The 24246-nt window shown below is 50.0% G+C and overlaps 1 protein-coding gene across 1 annotated transcript; it reads left to right on the top strand.

The window, feature by feature from the left end:
• Window positions 1-37: 37 nt before the first annotated feature.
• CBY3 (chibby family member 3) lies at window positions 38-23381 on the top strand. Its single transcript, XM_088798883.1, has 2 exons — window positions 38-261; window positions 22544-23381. The coding sequence occupies exons 1-2, from the start codon at window positions 38-40 to the stop codon at window positions 23364-23366; spliced, it is 1047 nt and encodes a 348-aa protein (XP_088655009.1). The 3' UTR covers window positions 23367-23381.
• Window positions 23382-24246: the final 865 nt, after the last annotated feature.

Here is a 24246-nt window from a genome sequence, read left to right as displayed (position 1 = left end):
GACCCCTCGGTTCCTGGATCCGGACCTGGATACGGGCATGCCGTTCCCTTCGCTGTGGGGGCAAATGGCAAGCGGCTGGAGGAGTGGGCGGCCTGGCGGATCATCGGGAAGGGCCATTACCCCTTGTAGCGAGTGCGAGGCCCAGACAGGGTGCAGGCGGAACCCGCACCGGCTCCTTCGGCGCGGCCTGCAGTTGCCTGCACAGCGCTGTGTAACCACGCGTCACCGTTCCTGCAGAGTCATCGCTCTGGGCCTAGCAGAGTGCGGCCTCCACTTTACCCATGGAAAACTAGAGTCCAGAAAGCTTTAATCCAAGGTTTTTTCAACTTTCAATTTGTGATGTTTCCTGAAGTACAATTAGACATAAGGTCACAGACACATGGCAGGATTGAGAGAAAAGGATGGTGCAATGGTAAAAGATTTCAAACACACCACAATTTTTTAAGCCCACTTTTAGCGTATCTTCGCTGGTCAATATGCCGCATCAGGAAATGGAAGTAGCTTCAAGTTTTCTTAGACCCTTATGGGTCCTGGTCTCTGTCTTCCGTTTGTTTGGATACCCAGAGGCTGAAATGGAAATGGAAAAAACGAGAATCAATAGGTGTATTACCTATCCTAGAACAAGCTTTATTCCCTCATGCCACCCAGTAGGGGAAAAGAGGTGTTAGAGTGTGGTGTTTGCATGTTTGCATGAGTTTAATATTCTTAAACTCCCAGCCCCAAAATTTGCGTAACGGAGTTTTGCTTTCTTGTTTACTTGAGGACGTGGATATTCAAGGCAGCATAATATTCTGGATGCCACATGTTCCAAACAACGAGCTTAAAATGTAGTTACAGAAACTATGTGAGCAAAAGAGCTACTCCAGCAAAGGTATATGCTAAAAGATGGTGGTACTAAACAGAATTTGGTGGGGTTTTGAGTTGGGAGGAACTGCTTTTCACCTGTAATGGACCGGGAAATAGGTAAGATTTGAGCTGGGCTTCACAGGATGCGCAGGATTTCTATAGGTGGAGAGTTGGAGGAAGGCTTCTTTACATGAGGGAACAGCATATGGAAAGGCAGGAAAATGGGTATCGTGTGTTTGGGAACACCATGTATGGGAGTGTTTGAACTGAAGAAAGGTGCTCACGAAAGTCAGCTCCAGAGTTGGTTAGGAGCAGACCTTGAAGGCCTAGCCAAGGATTTGTAGGGAGAGTTTTTAGATTTGGATCACGATTTAGATGTTTTTCAATCATTATTTTAATATTATTCAGGGAGGTCTAAAAGAGAGAGAGACTAGCAGCTGTGAGGCTGGATAGGAAGCCACTTTTTGCAGTTGATTAAAGTGCAGGATTAGGAAATGGTAGGTTTATGGAAACAAAAGCATTAACTGTCGATGCTAAAGAATGGTCCATTGAATTCAGGGGCTAGGGAAAGGGCAACCAAAGCCAACACTAAGAGTGTGAGCCTAGGGAGGCCGCATAGCTCAGTTGGTTAGAGCCTGGTGCTCTTAACAAGGTTGCCGGTTTGATCCCTATATGGGCCACTGAGAGCTGTGCCTTCCACAACTAGACTGAAACAGCTACTGGAGCTGATGGGTTCTGGAAAAACACACTTAAATAAATGAAAGTTAAAAAAAAGAAAAAAAGAAGAGTGTGAGCCTAAGTGATGGCAGGTGAAGTGTGGAGCCCCCAAAAAGAGGGAATTCATGCTTGGCTGGTCCTGGGGATCCTGGGTCTGGGCTCAAGACACAGCAGGCTCAAGACAGTGCAGGACTGGAAGACCTGCAAAGGATCCTGCCAGGGATTTTTCAGCTAAAGCATAATGTTTCAAAGGAGGAAGCCAAGGACAAACTTCCAAGGACAGAAATAAGATTTCCTTTCCTTCCTCTCCTGTCCTCTCCTGTCCTCTCCTGTCCTCTCCTGTCCTCTCCTGTCCTGTCCTCTCCTCTCCTCTTTCCCTCAATTTGAAAGCAGTCACTGTTTATTAACTGACCAAATTACAAAAATAATCATGGTAAACATCTCAGTTCATCCTTCTAATAAACCTGTCGATCCAGTTTCTCTTGGAAAAGATAATTTGCAGGCCGCAGGAAGTTGAAGGTTTTTCAACGGTATGGATCTCATGAATCAGATCCTCCATGCAAATGATGCCATATTTACCATGAGACGGAACAGTCTAAGTGTTATCTCAGGGCAATTCACTTCCTGTTGATTTTGCCATAACCACACTTATAGATCCATTCATTTCTGACTTCAGGTTTGGGTACCCCCATGCAACATATGGTTGCACGCCCCCAGCATGTTAACTGAAGTTTTGTTGAGCTTAACAAAGGTGCCATTGAAGATCCAGTGAAGGCAAAGAAGCTGCAACACCTTTCAGATCCTCATCTATGTTAACATTGAATGCTTTTAATTCCTGAGTAACATTCTATTGGACAAGTATGCCATTTGTTGCTTTTGAATCATTTGTTGCTTTTAATTCCTGAGTAATATTCTATCGTATGAATGTGCCACAGTTCGCTTATCCATTCATCAGGTAACAGACACCTGGCTGCACCCAATTTTTGGTTATATGATATAAACCTGCTATACACATGGTGCACCACTCTTTGTATAAACATATGTTTTAATTTTCCTTTAATAACCTTTTTCAAGGTCTACTACCTCAGTTGGTAGTTACGTCCTCCGGCTGCTTCCTGAGAAAGACTGTGTAGTAGTTTTTTGGAAATCTTGCACATCTAAAATTGTCTGTATTCTGCCCTCTGACAAGGAGAAAATTCTGAAATGTCCTAAATTAAATTACAGCACACTAAAGGGTGGCAGGAAGAGACAAGAGCGATTAATCAAATAAAAACTGCAGGGCAGGGGCCGGCCCGGTGGCTCAGGCGGTTAGAGCCCCATGCTCCTAACGCCGAAGGCTGCCGGTTCGATTGCCACATGGGCCAGTGGGCTCCCAACCACAAGGTCGCCAGTTCAATTCCTCGAGTCCCGCAAGGGATGGTGGGCTCTGCCCCCTGCAACTAAGATTGAACACAGCACCTTGAGCTGAGCTGCCTCCCGGATGGCTCAGTTGTTGGTTGGAGCGCGGGCTCTCAACCACAAGGTTGCCAGTTCAATTCCTCGAGTCCCGCAAGGGATGGTGGGCAGCGCCCCCTGCAACTAAAATTGAACATGGCACCTTGAGCTGAGCTGCCACTGAGCTCCCAGATGGCTCAGTTGGTTGGAGTATGTCCTCTCAACCACAAGGTTGCCGGTTCGACTCCCGCAAGGGATGGTGGGCTGTGCCCCCTGCAACTAGCAACGGCAACTGGACCTGGAGCTGAGCTGCACCCTCCACAACTAAGACTGAAAGAACAACAACTTGAAGCTGAACAGAACCCTCCACAACTAAGAAAGGACAACAACTTGACTTGGAGAAAAGTCCTGAAAGTGCACACTGTTCCCCAATAAAGTCCTGTTCCCCTTCCCCAATAAAATCTTTAAAAAAAAACCACAAAAACAAAACAAAACTGCAGGGCAAAACCAACAAAACTGCTTACATTCCTGAGTATATGTTGAAACTAAATTAACTTCCAGGTGACTATTTGTACAATTATCTAAAGAGAAAGTCCAGTCACCAGTACTTCTTGCTTACACCTTCTGGACTGTTGCCCACCATCAGTCTAAAGGAGCAAACATGTCTTCCTCACAGATTCTGCACATAACCCAGAACTCTTCCCGCGTCACCATCTCCCACTCTTTCTATCTAGAACCAATGTAAATTCTTTCAAAACAACGTACATGTTTCTTCCCCAAACTGTTTCCATAAAAGCCCATCAACCCCAGGATTGCAGATATCTTGCGTTCTCCCTGTGGCCCTGCTGGTGGTGATTCAGAGTGCATGAGCAGGCCCTGGTCCTTTTCTGGCTAGTGTTTTGGCTAAGTAAACCCCTTCCTTCAGAAAAGCTTTTGGCCATGAAATGTTTTTTAACACCTTACATCATTTTTTAAAATCTTATTGAAATATAATTTACATACCATAAAGTTTGCCTACTGTAAGTAAAAGATTCAATGATATTTAGTAAATTTATAGAATTGTGCAACCATTATCACAATCCAATATTAGAATATTTCCATCACCCAAAAGTTCCTGTGTACCCATTTGCAGTCAACTCTTAGCCAACCTCAGGCAACCATTGAACTGCTTTCTCCGTCTATTGATTTCCCTTTTCTATATATTTCATATAAATGGAATCATACAATATGTGGTCTATTTGATTTCTTTTACTTAGCATAATGTTTTTGCAGTTGATTCATGTTGTAGCATGTATCAGGAATTCATTTCTTTTTATTGCTGAACAATATTCCATTGCATGTGTGGGGGAGGCACAAACTATCCTCTACCCTCAAGGTTCTATCAGCTGGTCTAATAATCAAATAGACATGAGACAGATTAGCAAGAGAAAATAACATTTAAATCACACATATGTATGGGAGCCCCACATACAGGAGAGGTTCAGAGATAGAAAGGGAGGTTGAGATACATAAGATACCAAGCAAGAGATGATGTAAGGTGCCTTCCGGGCCTCAAAGGGTCATTGCAGGATGATAAGAGCAGGCACTCAATAAATAGAAGTTTGCCCTGCCCTACAGATAGGTCAAAAGAAGTTCTCTCTGATAATCGCTTATGGACAAGGCCTCTAATTCAAATTCTTCTAGGTAGTTAAAAGAGAGGGGCAGAAGTTTCTCTTGAGACTAAAGCTAAAATTGCCTTTAGCTCAAAGTAATCTGTATACCACTGAGGCACATCTTGGGGTGGCTCATTCTGGACCCCCACACATGGGTATACCACATTTTGTTTATCCATTGAACAGCTGATGGACATTTAGATTGTTTCCAGGTTTCAGCTATAATAAGTAATGATACTATGAACAATTGTACACGAGTCTTTTTTTTTAATTGGGGAAGGAGAACAGGACGTCATTGGGGAACAGTGTGTACTTCCAGGATTTTTTCCAAGTCAAGTTGTTGTCCTTTCAGTCTTAGTTGTGTAGGGCTCAGCTCAGCTCCAGGTCCAGTTGCCGTTGTTAGTTGCATGGGGCGCAGCCCACCGTCCCTCGCAGGAGTCGAACCAGCAACCTTGTGGTAAAGAGGACGTGCTCCAACCACCTGAGCCATCTGGGAGCTCAGTGGCACCTCAGCTCAAGGTGCCACGTTCAATCTTAGTTGCAGGGGGCAGAGCCCAACATCTCTTGTGGGACTTGAGTTGAACCGGCAACCTTGTTGAGAGCCCACTGGTCCACGTGGGAATCAAACCAGCAGCCTTCGGAGTTAGGAGCACAGAGCTCTAACTGCCTGAGCCACCAGACCGCCCCCTGTACACAAGTCTTTATGTGGACATAATTCCATTTTGTTTGGGTAGTACATCAAGATAGAATTGCTGACTTGTATGGTAAGTTTGACTTTTTGAGAAACAAAGTGGCTGCTTTATTTTGCATTCCCCTGGAAGAGGGTTTCAGTTTCTCCACATCAGCACCAACAATTGCTATTGTCTGTCCTTTTGATTACAGCCATTCTAGTGGGTGTGTAGTGTGATATCTCACTGTGGTTTATTCCAAATCCAGGAGCTCCCTCTGGCAGTGAAGCCATTGGCTTTTGCAGCCTGCCCTGTCCCGGTACAGCTTATCCTGCTGACCAAGCTGGGGACTGTGAGCAGCCCCAGGCAAAAATGCCACAGATTGTTACTGTTCTCACCCAGGTTTCAGCAGTTATTCATGGATGAGTGCGTCTCAATTTCTTGGTTGCTTTTGGTCGATTTCCAGAGCCCTGTTTAAAAATTATTTTCTCCAGTTTTATAATTGTTTTCTGGAGAGAGAATTTGCTGACTTTCTCACTCCACCAAACTGCTATTCTCATACTTTTAGTTTAAGATTTTTTAATCTCTACTTTTCCCTGTTTCCTCTAAGTCGCTTTTTTTTTTCCTTTTTTTCTGTTTGCTTGCCTTGGTCTCCATGTTTTACATTGCAAGGCTTGTTTGCACATTAGCTTTTAAAACCCCAGTGCCCAAGCTATACCCACAGAACATTTCATCAGAATCTCTGGGGGAGGGCCCAGCCATTTGAAAATCAAAACAATTAAGTGAACTATGAAACACTGAAAAATACAACTGTCAACACATTTTTAAAAAGAAAAATAGAAATTAATGTCTATACCTGTAAAGAGAAAACCTACTGTCGTGCAGGAGACCCTGCTCGCTGCGCCATTTGTCATGCGGGGGACCCTGCTCGCTGCGCCATTTGTCGTGCCGGGCGTCAGGCGGAGTCTCTGCTCCCACTCCCCATACAAGAACGCAGGATATGGTGGGGCCAAAAAGGAACACCCACGGAGCCATAGATGGGGGAGTCATACCACTATATTCTCTCTGGCGGCACTATACTCTCAATGGAGGCTGGATCCACACTGTCCGCAAACCGCCATCCACGCTTGCCAGCCCAGCCGCCATCTTCTTGCTAGCCCCCATTCTTCTCTCCCTTCTCTCTGCTAGCGTAGCCACAGCAGTTATATTGTGGCCAATGGCTCACTGGTTATAGCTGACGGCCAACTAGCCACAGCTGATGGCCATGCAATCACAGTTGATGGCCATTTACTACCTGAGCCAGCACTTGTCTATGTGAGGCCGAGAGCCTGGAAACTACTTTCTGGGGCTCAGTCCCCACACCTACACTATTCCATGTTTCTCCTGTACTCTCACACTACTACCACACTCACACTTCCTACACAAAATGTGCGGGGTTTCCCCCCACCAAGCAATTCTCTGACACCCACTGGATGTCCTACAATTTAACTCAATTCTGATACTACCTACCTGGAGACAGCATCAGATCACACAGAGTAAGAACTCAGTCCCAAGAGACCCCCCCCCCCCACCTTCAGGTGCCAATCACATGTAATGGGTCCCAAGTTACCCACAACTTCTGCCGAACTTGGATACAAATCGGAGGTTCCCATGACCCCCTCCCCCTTGGATTCGGTTATTTGCTAAACAGCTCACAGAATTCATGGAAACACTTACTGTGGGGGAGAGAGACTATTCTGTGATGGAATCGCTGCCTGTCTGCTGGACCTGCCAGCTAGATCCGGGCCAGAATGGAGACTGCTTCCCGAAAGTCCCTTCAGAGACTGTCCCATGGACCCCTCCCCGTGTCCCACCTCATGCTTGTTCCTGGAAAAGGTCGTTGCACACACATCCCACCTCAAGCATATAAGGCGTTTTCCCCTTATCTGGGGCAGGTCACACCCCAGTGCCCCATTCATCCTGCCCTGTCCTTAGTGCCTGTCACGTGGCCTGGAGGATATCCATGTTATCTCGCTCCCACCCAAGACGAGCCACCTATGTAGGTTCTCTTAATAAACTCTTGATATAATGCTGGAATTGTCAGCCCTCACTATGGTCTCTTGGCCCTGGGAAATTTTACATAACACTCACATTTACCAGTTTATTAAGGATATGATAAAGGATACAGATGAACAGCCAGATGCAGTGACACAGGGCAAAGTCTGGGAGAGTCCCAAGTGCAGGAGTTTCCGTCCTGTGGAGTTGGGGTGTGTCACCCTCCTAGTATGTGGATATGTTCACCAACACATGGAAGCTTCATGAAGCTAGTACTTCAGTAATTTTTTTTTTAAATTAATTGGGGAAGGGGAACAGGACTTTATTGGAGAACAGTGTGTACTTCCAGGACTTTTTTCCAAGTCAAGTTGTTGTCCTTTCAATCTTAGTTGTGGAGGGCACAACTCAGCTCCAGGTCCAGTTGCCGTTGTTAGTTGCATGGAGCGCAGCCCACCATCCCTGGTGGGAATCGAACCAGCAACCTTGTGGTAGAGAGGACGTGCTCCAACCAACTGAGCCACCCGGGAGCTCCGCGGCACCTCAGCTCAAGGTGCTGTGTTCAATCTTAGTTGCAGGGGCGCTGCCCACCATCCCTTGTGGGAGTTGAGGAATCGAACTGTCAACCTTGTGGTTGAGAACCCACTGGCCCATGTGGGAATCGAAACAGCAGCCTTCAGCGTTAGGAGCATGGAGCTCCAACCGCCTGAGCCAACAGGCCGGCACTTTCCGGGATTTTTATGGAGGCTTGATCAAGCATTAACTCCATTTCCAGCCCCTCTCCCTCTTCAAGAGAATGGGGGAGGGAGTGCTGAAAATTCCAATCCTCTAATCATGGCTTGGTCTTTCTGGTGACCAACCCCTCATTCAGGAGCCCACCAAGAGTCACCTCATTAGAACAAAAGACGTTCCTATGACCCAGGAAATTCCAAGGGATTCAGAAGCTCTGTGTCAGCAACAGATGTCAAAGACCAAATATAAGAACAAAAGATGCTGCTAGTGCTCTTATCACTTAGGCAAGTACAAGGATTTTAGGAGCTCTGTGCCAGGAACCGGGGGCAGAGATCAATATACATGTTTTCTATTATCTCACAGTGACAAGATTGGAGAAGGAAGATCTCATTTAAAGTAGAATTCTGAGAGCCAACTGATAAATATGAAGTGAGCGCTAGTGTTGGAAAAGCATCATTTGGCAACCATAATAGTAAAGATTGGATCAGGCAAGAATCACCAATGGATGTTAACCATAGAGGGAAATTTTGATGACGACCAGGATATTTAGGTCGTCTTGAAGTATCTGCCCACAATAGAGAAGGCTCCGTGGCAATACTTAAATGCAATACCTATTTCTAGATGGGATCTGATCCTGGAGGGACAAAAATGCTATAAAGGGGCCAGCCCGGTGGCTCAGGTGGTTGGAGCTCCGTGCTCCTAATGCTGTGGTCACCGGTTGGATTCCCACATGGGCCAGTGAGCTGCGCCCTCTACAGCTAAGACTGTGAACAACAGCTCTCACTGGAGCTGGGCTGCCGTGAGCAGCCGGAGGTTGGCATGAGCTGCCAGCTGCCACTGGCTGCTGTGTGCTGCCGGGAGCAGCCGGCAGCCGGCGAGAGCTGCCATGAGCTGCAGTGAGCAGTCGTCGACTGGAGACCAACTACCCCAGCCGGGAGGAGCGCAAGGCTCATAATACCAGCATGGGCCAGGGAGTTGTGTCCTACACAACTAGACTGAGAAACAACGGCTTGAACCGGAGTGGGCGGGGCGGGGGGGGGAGGCAGAAGAAAGGGGGGAAGAAAAAAAAAGAAGAAAGGGGGGAAGAATGCTATAAAGGACATTATGAGTGAACTGATAAAAATGAAATATGGATGGTCATTGTGGGGACAGAGCCCCAGAGAGTAGTTTACAGGCTCTCGGCCTCACGTGAGGGGGTGCTGGCTCGGGTGGTGAATGGCCGTGGGCTGTGGCTGATTGGCCGTCGGCTGTGGCCGGTTAGCCAATTGGCCGCTGGTATAACTGCTGCTACGGAGGGCCGAGGAGAGCGGAAGAGGAGAGCCGAGAGAGAGGAACAGAGTCGAGAGAGTGGAGGAGAGTCGTCGGTCGGTCGGTTGGCAGAAAGGCGGACGGCAGGTCACGCGTCCGGTGAACCCAGCCTCCAGTGAGACCGTGGTGGTATGACTCCCCTACCTATGGCTCCGTGGGTGTTCCTTTTCGGCCTCACCATATCCTGCGTTCTTGTGTGGGGAGCGGGAGCAGAGACCCCGCAGGCCGCCCCGCCTGAAAGATGGCACGGCGAGAAGGCCTCCGCGCACGACAAATGGCGCAGCGAGCAGGGTATGGTACCGGCCGAAACTCACCGAAGGATGGTCGAGCAGTTTATGCGTACAAAAGTTCAGCTTCGGGAGGCCCGCGAGGAGCTACGCCGGGAGCGGGAGGCACGATCTGCCTGGGAGACTCGAGCCTCCAGATGGCACACCTCCCTCTTGGCCATGGACGGCATTGCCTTCATTTTGGTGATCTGCTGCGGCCATAAGCTCCGAGGGTGGTGGACATCTTACACCGAGGCCTCCACCCACTCAGACACCTGGCACAGTGAGCAAGATTCCGACCAGGTAGGAATGGCGTCTGACTCTGGGCAGGAGGACGTGTGGCCCCCACACAGTGTATGGTGTTCGGTGGCTACTGTTCTCAGGAGTTGGACCCCCAAGGAGGGGTGGGAGGACATGGACGGCTCTCCGGCCACTGTGGAGAGGGCCCTGCAGGCTCTGGCTGAGCGGTTGCCGGAGGAGGAGAAGGCTACAGCCGGCTGCGTGGGCTGGATGTTCCTCACGGCCTTGAGTCTCAACACGGAAAATGGGCTTAATGAAGTGTCCCGGGTGTCCCGGTTGGAAGGGCTGGAAGCCCGGGTCCGCCTGTTAGAACAGGGGCCCCAAGGTGGAGACTCTGAGGCAGAGGCGGAGGAAGCAAGTGGAGACAATGTAGCTCCCAACCCCCAAGCCCGGCCAATCTTTAAGCAAAGGGTAAAACGTGAGCAACCTTTGGGCCCTGGGGGCGTTGCTGCCGGCAACCCAGCTGTGACTGAGTTCACAACCTACACCCCATACACTCCCACTGAGTTGCAGGAGCTAGGGATGCAGTACAGACAGCGCCCTGGAGAGCCAGTCTCGGCTTGGCTATTACGTTTATGGGATGAGGGAGCAGACAGCATTCTCTGCTCCCCAGGTGAGATGGAAAAGCTAGCCTTCGTGACAGTGCATTCGTCCCTGCGACAAAGGTTACAAAACTGCCATAGATTGGCCAACAACCAGGGCAACCATTCTCTAATGGCGTGGCTCACTGCTGCGGTACGCACCGTATGGGAACAGGCTGGCGAGCTGCCAGACAGTGTGAGTCAATGGCAGTCATATACAGAACTTACGCAAATAATCCGTGAAATGGGTATGAGACATGCTATTTTTAACCTCAACATGCAGGGCCCAGATGACGAGCTTTTTACTGCCAGCATGAGAGATCTGGTTTTGGATACTGCACCTGCGAGTGCTTTTGGATCCTTGGTTGCTATTCTTACACCGTATGTAGGGCGACAGATCCATGAAGTTACAACTGCCATGGCCACCCTAGGGGATGTTGAAAGCCGGAGGCGAAGGAAGTTAAGACAGGAGGTCTGCACAGTTGAGACCTGGAAGCCCAAACCAAAGGTAAAGGGGCAAGGTCGCGGGCCTCAGAGAGTAACACGCGCACAGATGTGGCGTGATCTCGTGGCAGCAGGGGTCGATAGGAAGAAAACAGACCGACAACCCAATGCACTCCTGCTAGAACTTTGGAAACAGTTGCGTCCGGAACAACAATTCCAGAGAAACATAAAGGAGGAGTCTGGGAAAGCGCGACCCGTGTCCCTCCAGGACTTCATGCAGCTGCTTGAGGCTGACCCCTTGCAGCTTGATTAGGGGTGGGGCCAAGGTACCCGGTCAGAGGGGATGAGCAGGGACCGGAGGCCCCACGTGGAACTGTCCGTACATTGGTCCCCTTCGAATGTACAGAGGGTTTTGGCTCTAGTTGACACTGGCGCCGACTGCAGTCTCGTTTATGGGAATCCAGAACTGTTCCCTGGACCAGCAATCTGCATTGATGGCTACGGGGGAAAAACTGTGACTGTGAAAGCCGTTTCCTTACCACTGGGTATAGGAAGGCTTCCTCCTCGTACCTACAAGGTTTATGTCTCCCCCGTTCCGGAATATATTCTAGGGGTGGACGTGCTACATGGCCTCAGCTTACAGACGTCGGTAGGAGAGTTCCGTCTCCGGATCTGGGTGGTGAAAGCGGTGACACGCGGGCATGCTCACCACCCTCCTCAAGTGTTGCCACAGCCCTGGCGCGTGGTTACAGTGCGACAGTACCGCCTGCCAGGAGGACAGGAGGAGATTGGTCGTACAATATTGGAATTGGAGAAGGCACATATAGTGAGGCCAATGCACAGTCCCTTTAACTCCCCAGTATGGCCTGTCAAGAAGCCAGATGGGACCTGGCGAATGACTGTGGACTATAGGGAGTTAAATAAGGTGACGCCACCCTTGCACGCTGCAGTGCCTTCAATTCATGATTTAATGGATCGTCTGACTGTCCGCCTGGGGATATATCACTATGTAGTGGACTTGGCCAATGCTTTTTTTCTCCATTGACATTGCACCCGAGTGTCAAGAGCAGTTTGCTTTTACGTGGGATGGGCGGCAGTGGACTTTTCAAGTCCTTCCGCAAGGATACTTGCACAGCCCCACTATCTGCCACGGGCTTGTGGCCCAGGATTTGGCACAGTGGGATCACTCATCCTCTGTGGCCTTGTTTCATTATGTTGATGACATTCTGTTAACCTCAGATTCTCTTTCTGATTTAGAGCAAGAAGCTCCCTCTCTTCTCCGCCACCTGAAGTCACGTGGCTGGGCGGTGAACGAGGAAAAGGTCCAAGGCCCTGGCTTATCCGTCAAGTTTTTGGGTGTTGTGTGGTCGGGTAAGACAAAGGTTATACCTGAGGCAATCATTGATAAGATACAAGCCTTTCCCCGGCTGACCAAGGTCTCTCAACTGCAGACGTATTTGGGTCTGCTAGGATATTGGCGGGCATTTGTACCCCATTTAGCACAAATGGCAAGGCCCTTGTACAATATGATAAAAAAGGGGGCCTCATGGGATTGGACTGAGGCTATAGAGCAAGCCTTCGTTGCCACGAAACGGGCAGTGCAGCAGGCACAGGCTCTGCAAGTAGTGGACCCCGGCCGCCCATTTGAACTTGATGTTCACGTAACCCAAGAGGGGTACGGATGGGGCCTCTGGCAACGGCAGGAGCATCTCCGGTTGCCAGTGGGATTTTGATCCCAATTATGGAAAGGAGCGGAGGTTCGCTACTCTCTAATAGAGAAACAGCTGGCTGCTGTGTATGCAGCCCTAGTGGCCACAGAAGCCATCACAGGAACGGCACGCGTGTTGGTTCGAACAATGTATCCTGTCCAGGGGTGGGTCCGTACATGGACCCAGGGACCCAAAACGGGGGTGGCACAGACCACCACCCTCGCCAAGTGGGGTGCCTACTTGGAGCAACGTAGCACCTTTAGTTCAAGCCCTTTGAGCACAGAGCTACAACAGGTCCTGGGGCCTGTGGAGCTTGTAGCCCAGGCTCAGCCAAGTGCTCTGCCTAGAGGGGAGGACTTGGAGCCCTCGCCCTACAAAGAAGGACAGTCCCCAGTACCTGAGGATGCCTGGTTTACTGATGGTTCTAGCCGAGGGGCTGCAGCTGTTTGGACGGCTATTGGTGTACAGCCCAAAGCAGACACCATTTGGTTTGATACTGGGACGGGCCAGAGTAGCCAGTGGGCTGAATTACGGGCTGTGTGGATGGTGATCAGCCATGAGCCTGGGCCCCTAGTTATTTGCACTGACAGCTGGGCGGTGTTCCGGGGCCTAACGTTGTGGCTCCCTACATGGAAACACCAAAACTGGTTGGTGGGACACCGTCCACTGTGGGGTCAAGCCATGTGGCAGGACCTCTGGGACCTAGGGCAGAGAAAGGAGGTGACTTTAATGCATGTCACAGGTCACTCCCCCTTAGTGTCCCCAGGTAATGATGAAGCAGACGCCCTAGCACGGGTACGATGGTCAGAGCGGGCTCCTGCCACTGATGTGGCCCATTGGCTGCATAGGAAATTGCAGCACGCTGGAAGCCGAACCATGTGGCAGGTGAGCAGACGCTGGGGCCTGCCTTTGAAATGGCAGGAGATAGCAGATGCCTGCTATGACTGTGCCGTCTGTGCCCAGGACAGCCCCCAAAGGCGGAGGCTCCCCTGGGAGACACAGCAGATTACGCGAGGGAGAGTGCCCCTCACTCGCTGGCAAGTGGATTACATTGGACCCCTGCCTAAGGCCCGCAATGCGATATATGCATTTACAGCAGTGGACACTGCTACGGGGTGGATGTTTGCTTGGCCTTGTCCGGCTGCGGATCAGCGGCATACAGTGGTCGCCCTTACATGGCTGTGCACCCTCTATGGGCGCCCCCAAGTCATTGAAAGTGACAGGGGTACCCATTTTATGGGGCAAGAAGTGCAGCGCTGGGCTGCCAGGATGGACGTGCAATGGTTGTTTCACACCCCGTACAATCCACAAGCAGCTGGCATGATGGAACGCTATAATGGCCTTTTGAAGCAAGGTCTCCGGGTGTCAAAACACCCTCCCACGATGCGTGACTGGGCCTCTCGTCTATGGGATGTCTTGAGAGTCCTAAATGAGAGACCACGGAAGGGAGGGCCTGCACCAGTAGAAGCTCTGCTACATCAGACGGCTGCTCCCATTCAATTACAAGTTGCCACTAGTGAGACTCTGTTAAAGCCAGGCTACGGCAGAAATGGGAACATTTTGCTGCCAGCACCCACATGCTTGAAAGCAGGGGAACGGCAGCAATGGACTTGGCCCTGGCAGGTCAAAAGCCCCCACTGTCGGTGGTTGGGTCTGATAGCCCCATGGGGGGCCGGTTTGACTCATGATTTGCAAGTGACGCCAGGGGTGGTGGCTGAGTGGCCACCGCAAGTGACTAGTATACAGAGGTCCCGATACCGGGATGATTTTGCGAGGAAACTATGTGCTCTCACTATGGCCTATTATGGGGTCCCCTGTTCTGTTACATGTTGAAACTATGCAAGGGACCCCAAGTACTGCCATAAAGGTCTGGTACCACAAACCGGGAAAGGTGCCAGTGGCAGCGACCCTCCTTTCCCAGGACAAAAAGCTAGCATGTATCCTCCCAGATGGGAGGGATTTGCCATTGTTGGTTCCTAAGACTACCGTTTCTTTTCGTCCGTAGGTGTCAGTAGGCTAATATGGCACAGGGACCCTCGTGGAAGACGCTAGTCGTGTAGATTGTGAGGCGAGACCCTGTAGGGGTGCAGTGTGGGGACAGAGCCCCAGAGAGTAGTTTACAGGCTCTCGGCCTCACGTAAGGGGGTGCTGGCTCGGGTGGTGAATGGCCGTGGGCTGTGGCTGATTGGCCATCGGCTGTGGCCGGTTAGCCGATTGGCCGCTGGTATAACTGCTGCGACTACAGAGGGCCAAGGAGAGCGGAAGAGGAGAGCCGAGAGAGAGGAACAGAGTCAAGAGAGTGGAGAAGAGTCATCGGTCGGTCGGTTGGCGGAAAGGCGGACGGCAGGTCACACGTCCGGTGAACCCAGCCTCCAGTGAGACCATGGTGGTGTGACTCCCCTACCTATGGCTCCGTGGGTGTTCCTTTTCGGCCTCACCATATCCTGTGTTCTTGTGTGGGGAGCGGGAGCAGAGACCCCGCAGGCCGCCCCGCCTGAAAGATGGCGCGGCGAGAAGGCCTCCGCGCACGACAAATGGCGCAGCGAGCAGGGTCTTCTGCACGACAGTCATTTAAAGTACTGTATCAATATAAATTCACACAGGGGCCGGCCCGGTGGCTCAGGCAGTTAGAGCTCCGTGCTCCTAACTCCGAAGGCTGCCTATTCGATTCCCACATGGGCCAGTGGGCTCTCAACCACAAGGCTGCCAGTTCAATTCCTCGAGTCCCGCAAGGGATGGTGGGCTCCGCCCCCTGCAACTAAATTGAACATGGCACCTTGAGCTGAGCTGCCACTGAGCTCCCGGATGGCTCAGTTGGTTGGAGCGTGTCCTCTCAACCACAAGGTTGCCGGTTCGACCCCCGCAAGGGATGGGGGGCTGCGCCCCCTGCAACTAGCAACGGCAACTGGACCTGGAGCTGAGCTGCACCCTCCACAACTAAGACTGAAAGAACAACAACTTGGAGACAAAAACAAAACAAACAAACAAAAAAAACATATATATATATATATATATATATATATATATATATAAATTCACACAACTACTGTGGTTATATACGAGAATACTCACTGAGGTATTTAAGGTCAAAGGGCCATAATATATGTAACTGGCTCAGAAATGATACATGAAATGGGGTAAAATGTTGACTGTAGGGGAATCTGGATAAAATGTATACAGGTGGTCCTTGTACAATTTTTAAATCTACAACTTAAAAAAAAAAGCCAGGCTCTCACAATTTAAGACAATTATTTAGAGCCTATTTTGGAAGTTAAAAGCCCAGAAAATGTTTCTGTTTTCTGCAGAAAGCCTCAGACTTTCATTTAAAAGATAACAGGTACCTGTGTAAAAGGGAATTATTTGGGACAAACCATCCATGAGCTAATGAGTTTAACCCTCCATACTCTTGTTTAAATACCTCTACGCATAAGTCCACACTGTACATTCATTTATTTATAGCTCGCATACAAACATAAAGCCATAAGGTTACACCTAGAAAACAAAAATATTCAAATTAACATTTAAATGGGACAACAAAAAACTGTGTTTCTGCTGACAATGAGTGTGTTTGACCGGTGACCTGGTCCCAATGCCTGAGGCAGATGTTCTGAAGTCCAGCTGGCTCATGCTGTGTGGTGTGCCACGATGCACACTCGGTCCCCTTTTCACTCTTCAGACTCTGAAATCTCCCATTCACAGAGAAGCTCAGCACTCCCATGTCTACTTGCCTTCCCCTTGGCCTCTGCCACCCAAACCCAGATGCATCCTCTCAGGTTCTGTGGCGCTTCCTAAAGGTGGTTATCTCAAGCAGATAGAACATCATAACATTTTTTTCAGATTTTTTTATTAAAACAAAAAATTTAAATACTCAGAGTATTGCAGAGTCCAAAGGACTGCATGGAACTAATTTTAAGGCATAATGGGTAGGGAGCCAGCTACATGGGGGCAAGGGATCAGTGTACCCCTAGACACCACTGCAGTGCCACCCACTGCTGTCCCCACCCAGCCCAAGAAAAGCTAAAGAAAGAAAAGCCCAGATGTGGGGGCAGAGCCCCAGAAAGTAGTTTCCAGGCTCTCGGCCTCACATAGAAAGGTGTTGGCTCAGGTAGTAAATGGCCAACTGTGATTGCATGGCCATCAGCTGTGGCTAGTTGGGCGTCAGCTGTAACCAGTGAGCCATTGGCCACTAATATAACTGCTGTGGCTACGCTAGCAGAAGGAGAAGAGAAGAGAAGAATGGGGGCTAGCAAGAAGATGGTGGCTGGGCTGGCAAGTGTGGATGGCGGTTTGCGGACAGTGTGGATCCAGCCTCCAGTGAGAGTATAGTGCCGCCAGAGAGAATATAGTGGTATGACTCCCCTACCTATGGCTCCGTGGGTGTTCCTTTTTGGCCTCACCATATCCTGCGTTATGAGGGGAGCGGGACCAGAGACCCCGCAGGACGCCCTGCACGACACATGGCGCAGCGAGCAGGGTCTCCTGCACGACACCAGGAGAGGACTAACCAGAGGGGTTCGTATCCTTTCCTGCTAAATTTGCTCTTCCTAAGAAGGCACCTTGCAGAAAAGGATGTGTATAACCAACGCCATAGACAATGGAGGTGCTGGGTGAAGTGTGTGCATTTTTTATTACTGTGCTTTTGTTTTATTTCTTGTTTTCAGCAAGTTTTATACAAGTGCAGAATGTTTTTTTAAAGCTGTAATAGCACAGAGAACACCTTATTATTTCCAGGAAGGGCCAATGTCACTAACAGAATATCTTAGCAGCAGAACTGAAATCACACGATTTTGCTTCCTAGGTTTTGGAAATATTCCTCTCAGTCACCAGAAGAGATTCATCGACATACACAGTGACTACGGCATTTACCTATGGTGTGGGGAAATGGAAATTCATTTAGGTCCTTGTGGGGGCAGAGTCCCAGAAAGTAGTTTCCAGGCTCTCGGCCTCACATAGACAGGTGCTGGCTCAGGTAGTAAATGGCCATCAACTGTGATGGGATGGCCATCAGCTGTGGCTAGTTGGCCGTCAGCTGTAACCAGTGAGCCATTGGCCACTAATATAACTGCTGTGGCTGCGCTAGCAGAGAGAGAGAAGAAAATGGGAGCTAGCAAGAAGATGGCGGCTGGGCTGGCAAGCATGGATTGCAGTTAGGATGGCAGTTTGCAGACAGTGTGGATCCAGCCTCCAGTGAGACTATAGTGCCGCCAGCGAGAATATACTAGTATGACTCCCCTATCTACGGCTCCGCGGGTGTTCCTTTTTGGCCTCGCCATATCCTGCGTTCTCTTGTGGGGAGCGGGAGCTGAGACTGCATGACACCCTGCACGACAGTCCTCTTCTCCTTTCCTCTATGCCATCAGAATGAATCTCACATCCTTAGATCTCTTGGGACCTGGCACTCCTTTTCTCACGGGCTCCAATCTGGTCTTTTCAGTGACAACATTAAGATGGAGTCCATCAAAGGAGCGAGGACTTATTGTTTTAATTGTGGATCTTCAAATTTTGCAGTTTTCATTAAATTTCCTCAAAATCAAGGTCTGCTTGTGAAAGGAGTTAACATGTTAAAAAGAAATTGTTCCTCAGCTCCATAACCTTTTCCTGGTCAAATTATCAAATAAAGACTTCCTTGCAGCTTTTCCTTTTTTGAACACGGAAATAAGAGAAATTGAAAGTTGTTGTATCCCATTGGGTGGGGACAGAGCCAGGAGTGCAGTTTCCCAGCTCTCACCCTCATGTGGAAAGGTGCTCACTTGGGTAGTAAATGGCATCAACTGTGATTGCATGGCCATCAGCTGTGATTGGATGGCCATCAGCTGTAACCAGTGAGCCATTGGCCACTAATATAATTGCCGTGGCTACGCTAGCAAAAAATGGGGGCTAGCAAGAAGATGGTGGCTGAGCCTTCAAGCGGCACAATGAGGGTTGAGAATTGTGTGGCTCCTGTTTCCTGTTTCTCCAACCCAGTCGCCAGCGAGAATACAGTGGTGTGACTCCCCTATCTATGGCTCCGTGGGTGTTCCTTTTTGGCCTCACCATATCCTGCGTTCTTATGTGGGGAGTGGGACCAGAGACCCCGCCTGACACCCTGCACAACAGTCACCCATGATCTGCCTGAAATATCGTGATTTTTAATGAAAATTAGCTTTAATAACACAGATACTCTTGGGGGGGACGCGAGGGGCAGGGAGAAGGAGAATATGAATAAGAACGAGTCACAGGCTTTGTTATAATACTCCTAGGTTCCGGTTCCACATCCATCAGGCAACCTTCTGAGGGCTGATCTGAGCTCTCAAGTGTCCTGATGATAGGAAGAGAGAGCTGTGGACACTGAGCAAGAGGGTTTAATTTGTGGAAACTGACATTCTAATTTTAAAGCTAGAATGCAAATTCAGTTATCTGGAATTGAAATTACATGGAAATTCAAAGAACCTAGAAAGCCAAAGTAATCTTTTAAAAATATTGTTAGAAGATTTACACTACCAGCTATCAAGACTTACTGTAAGCTACAATAATTAGGAAAATCTATTGGTGCAAGAATAGAGAAACCAATGGAAGAGAAGGGAGCTCCCAAGAAGAGACAGTCACATGATGAACAACAAAGACAGGACTACAGCTGGGGGGGGGGAGGCTAGTCTTTTTTATAAATGGCACTGGATCAACTTGACATGTATATGAAAAAGATGGACTCCTGCCTCCACTATAAACAAATATTAACTCAAAATGGAGCACAGATCTAAATGTAAAACTAAAACCAGAAAACTTCTAGAAGAAAACAGTGGAGAAAATCTTACTGATTCTAGGTTTGGCGAATTCTTAAATATGACACAAAAAGCATAAACTACAAAAGAAAAAGACTGATAAATTGGACTTTATCAAAATTAAAAACTTTAAAAGGCAAGCCACAGACTGGGAGAAAATATTTGCAAAGCATATTGGACAACTGTGTAGCATTAAAGAACTCCTTACATCAATAAGACAAACAATCCAGCGGGGAAAAAATGGGCAAAAGCATTGAATGTCACGAAGGAGGGTAACAAATAGCACCTGAAAAGACACCCAACCTCATCAGTTGTGAGGAAAATTAAAACCACAATTTAGACAACACCCACGCGAATGACTAAAAGTAAAAAGGTTTACCATAAAAGGGGTGACAAGTATGTGGTGGAACAGAAACTCTTTCACTGCTGGTACAACCATTCTGGGAAAAGTTTGATAGCTTTTCATAGAGAGGTTTCATATATACCTATCATGTAACCCATTCAAAAGAAATGAAAGCACATGGACACACAGTACATGGGTGTTCATAGCAGCTGGACTTGCAATAGCCCCCAAACTAGAAACCCAAATTTCCATCAAGTGGATGGGAAAACACATTCTATATAACGGAATACTACTCATCAATAAAAGGAATGAATTGTTGATAAATGCAACAACATGGATGAATCTCAAAATAATTATGCTGTAAGAAGCTAGTGCAAAACAAAGTACTCAATAATTGCATCTATATACACTCCAGAAAATGCAAATGAATCCATAGTGTTGGGAGCAGAGGAAACTTCTGAACATAATGGATACCTTCACTATCTTAATTTTGGTAAAGATTTTTATTTTTTATTTTGGTGATTTCATACATTATCAGAACATATCAAATTGTACATTATAAATATATGTAGTTTATTGTCAATAAAACTGTTCAACAAAAACGTTTTCCAGGAGATGGAGCTACCTGGCTCTGCCCCCGGGTGTGAGCTCCCCTGGAGCTGGGTCTGATCCCTAGTAGGGCCATGCAGGAGGCAGGATTAACAGGGAGGCCCTTGGAAGAGACCCTTGGAGTCAGAAATTCCAAATAGAGGTGATGGCAGTCAACGAGGTGTGCTTGGCAGGTAGGGTTGACTTCACTTCCTTCCACCACCTCAGGGGGCTTGTCCTTCAAACATGCCCAGCTCCTTCCTGCTTCTAACCCCTGATCTTCATGTAGTTGGGGGTCTCATTACTCAGCTCAGCATGAATGTCAATCAAGTGCCTTCACTGAGCACCATGTCTATTAGTGCCTACCCCGCACCCTGTCCTAGTCACTTTACTCTCTATTTTCTTCATTGTATAGATCACAAATTTTTACTCAGTTCATCTTTATTATGTAGTCTCTTCCTCCTCCTCTATGCTGTTGGCACCTCACAGATCCCTTTTACTGGGGGTGCACCCACCCCATAGGGGCCTTAAGTGTTGGTTGACAGCTCACAGCTCCCCTGCCAATGACTGAAATGAGAGGGCACAAAAGACTGGGTCCCCGTGATAAGGAGGCCTGCCGTTGTGGTGGATTCTAGTTTCCAGTGGGATCAGGCTGAAGACAGTCCCCCCGGGGCCACACTCTTGCTTAGCTTTGGCTCTTTTCCCTGCCTGTCCTGCTTTCCTCACTTCCTTCTTCCAAGAGCACTTCCCCAATAATTCACTCAAACAAGAATTCTTATTTCAGACTCTACTTCTTGGGAACCTGACCCATGGCACCCTACATTAGTAGCTTCATGAGGGACTATCTTGTTCACTCTGCCAGAACAAATGCTTATCTCAGGCTCTGCTTATGTCCCCTTCCAAGAATGATAGCTTGACGATGGCATGTCTTCACATTTTCTAGAACAGTGCCTGGAACACAGTAGGAACTCAATACATGTGCTGACCAAATAACAGGGGAGAGCCTAGGATCTGTTTTATGGCTTGGCAGTCAGCACCCCTTTTGTTCTGGGCTAATCTGTCCTGGAGACATTGTGAGTCATAGCAGGTGGACATCAGCGGAGTGGTTCAGAGATGGGGCCAGGCCTGGGACAGTCGGCACCTCCAACATATCCTCCAGGTGAGGAACAGCATGAAGTGAGGCTTCTCAGGAAAGAGTCCTCTGGGAAGATGCAACCTCAAGGGTGGGCCTAGTTGCACCTCTTGGGTCCTCTGCAGGCTTCCCAAAACCTGTCCCTGAGCCACAGCTAGGGGATAGCACCTCCCAGCCTTTACCCAGCTATGTGTGAGGAATAAGCGTGTGTTGAACTGATGAAGGCATGACAGAGGGAACACTGCCCCAGGGTTCTTTCCCTTTTCACCCTTCACGGTGAGAAGAGGAATTTCAAAGAGGGCATAGTCCTCTTCTCACACAACAGAATTAGCACTTATGGGGGGTGATGGGGAGGAGGAGGGAGAATGGGACCTGGACTTTAGCTTCTCTGAGGATGTAGTCTGCTTGGAACAAAAGTCATGCATAGTCTGCACAACTCGTTACCTCGAGCCCTAAGCAGAGGTCCTAGCCCAGGGCTCAGTTACCCCCAGGATGTAACTGAGCACACTGGACTGTGAACTATCTACACACACATCTGGCTTCCCAGCTGGACCAGCAGCATCTTGAGGGCAGGCATAGACTGTGCTGGGTGGGGCTCCCTGCCCAGACCAGGGCCTGAAACGGAGCATGTGCCAGTTCGAGGTTGTAGAATAACTCAGTGATGGGGGCAGTCACGCTGCTGGTTATGCTGGACATCCCACCAAATACTTTTCAGAATCCAGATCCAGCCCTGGCTTTGTAAGCCTTCAGCGTTGCCCTCTTCCCCGTCCAGCTTCCTCTTCTGCTGTCCCCAGCTGAGTACCTTACACAAACCCCACCCTAAGCTCCTCCTCACCTCCGGGAACGTGCAAGCCTTTCCTGGCTCTTCACTCTCCCTAGAGGCTCTCTTACCTATCCCCAATCCACCTGGCAAAGTCCTGGGCACCTTCGAAGTACCTGGGTCTATCATTCCCCCCTCCCCAGCCGCCGCCCAGCCCTCAGAGAGCAGTGATCTGGTCCTTCATTGGCATCTCTGTCCCCAGGGCCTAACCCAGAAGTCTTTGGGGAAGGTGGTTTCGGGAGACTGCGGCTACAGCAAGTGTGCATGGATGGGCTCCTCAGTGGCCAAACCCTGTCCACCGAGCCTCGCGGTTTTCGGGGGCAGTCGGCACCGAGCAGGCTGCTCAACCGTACCTTTGCTCTCTAGCAGTGCCTAACCTTCATCAATCAGGACACCGGGGTCCCGAGGCAAGGGCCCAACCCCTATCTCCTGCATCCTCGCGGCTCTGTTCCGGACACCCCGCGCGCCCCCTGGGTGCCCACCTGGCCCTAGCCCTGGAAGCCTTACGGTGCCTGGCCTTGGGCCACGCCAGCCGCCTATGGGAGGAGTTACAGCAGTTCTGGGCCGACCACTTCTCGCGGCGCTTTTCGCCGCGGCGCCCGCCGCTACGCCACATCTCCTCCATGTCCACCTTCTACCTGCTGGACCACCGCACGCGCCAGGCCGAGCTGGGCCTCAACTACGGCGCGCCGCGGACACGCCTCAGCAACGAGGCCTTCGTGTTCCGCGACGGCCGCTGGGCGGCCGAGGACCCGCCTGGGCGGTCAACGCCGCTGCCGCCGCCCTCGCCTACCGTCTCGGGCCAGAACGCACAGGGGCAGCGCGCCAAGAGCCAAGTGCTGCTGGAGGAGAACAACTACCTGAAGCTGCAGCAGGAGCTGCTCATGGACATGCTGACGGAAACCACCGCGCGCATGCACCTGATGGAGAATCAAAGCAGCGAGACCAGCACTGCGGGCTCGGCGCGCGTCTGGCGGACGGAGCAGGCGCGACGGCGCGCACGGCGCGCCCACGCTGGAGCCGCGGTGACGCAATAAAGGCCGTGCGGCGTTCGCGGGCCTCTTTCCTCGCGGCGGCCCTGGCGCCCTGGTGGGGCCCGGCGTGGGAGGGTTGGAGGCTGCGCGCCCCCGGGAGCCGTATTCCGGTTCCTGGGGTGGAAAGGTGGTTCAGCTGGCAGCCCGTCTCGGGACGGGGCGATAGGGCCGTGGAGTAGGGTTGTGTGTGGCCCGCTAGGAACACAGTGGGAGCTAGGCTTGCAGCAGGCAGTGCCGCGGGCGGGAGATGGCAGGGGTGGCAGGCAATGGCATTCTTGGCCCAGGGGACAGAGGACGAAGTCCGGGAGGCAGCGAAACCTTGGGCTCTCAGGGATGGAGGGTGCGGTGAGGCGGCCGGCAGATCGCGGACCTTGCCCTCCCAGCCTCGAGGTGTTCGTGGGAGGGGTTTCAGTCTGAGTCCAGGGCAAGTGTATTTTAGGACCAGGAAACTGTTCCCCTAAAGAAGCTTTCTGGAAACTTTGGGCTCTGCCTCCCTACCTGGCTGGCTTTTGAGGAGTTGCTTCTCTCCTGCTGACCGCCTACGTGGAATGAGGGGTGTCTGCCCGACCCAGGATATAATCCTGTATAGATAGGATTTGCCCAAGCTACGCTATTTTAACATTCTGTGTTAGTTGCCAGCATTTAAGAATTCGGAGTATTTCTCATAAAAAAAATCTAGATTTCCTGTGTTCTGCAGAAAAACCAGAAGACTTGGCCACCCTGGACCTTCATTCTACCCAGCAGCAGTTCCCTTGAGCTGAATTGCAGCTGTCGCCGCCTAGTCAGCTTCACTCCTCTTTCCTCCTATCGGTGGCTGATTTGGGTGTCGCTCTAGATGGGTGTTCTCCCGCAGGACATGGGGGAGTCCATTCCCCCAACACAC

This window comes from Rhinolophus sinicus, chromosome 5, assembly GCF_057876585.1.
Source record: "Rhinolophus sinicus isolate RSI-liver-muscle chromosome 5, RSI-T2T, whole genome shotgun sequence".
Taxonomy (NCBI): Eukaryota; Metazoa; Chordata; class Mammalia; order Chiroptera; family Rhinolophidae; genus Rhinolophus; species Rhinolophus sinicus.
The sequence above is the reverse complement of the archived record's forward strand: the minus strand, read 5'-3'. Positions and strand labels throughout refer to the sequence as shown.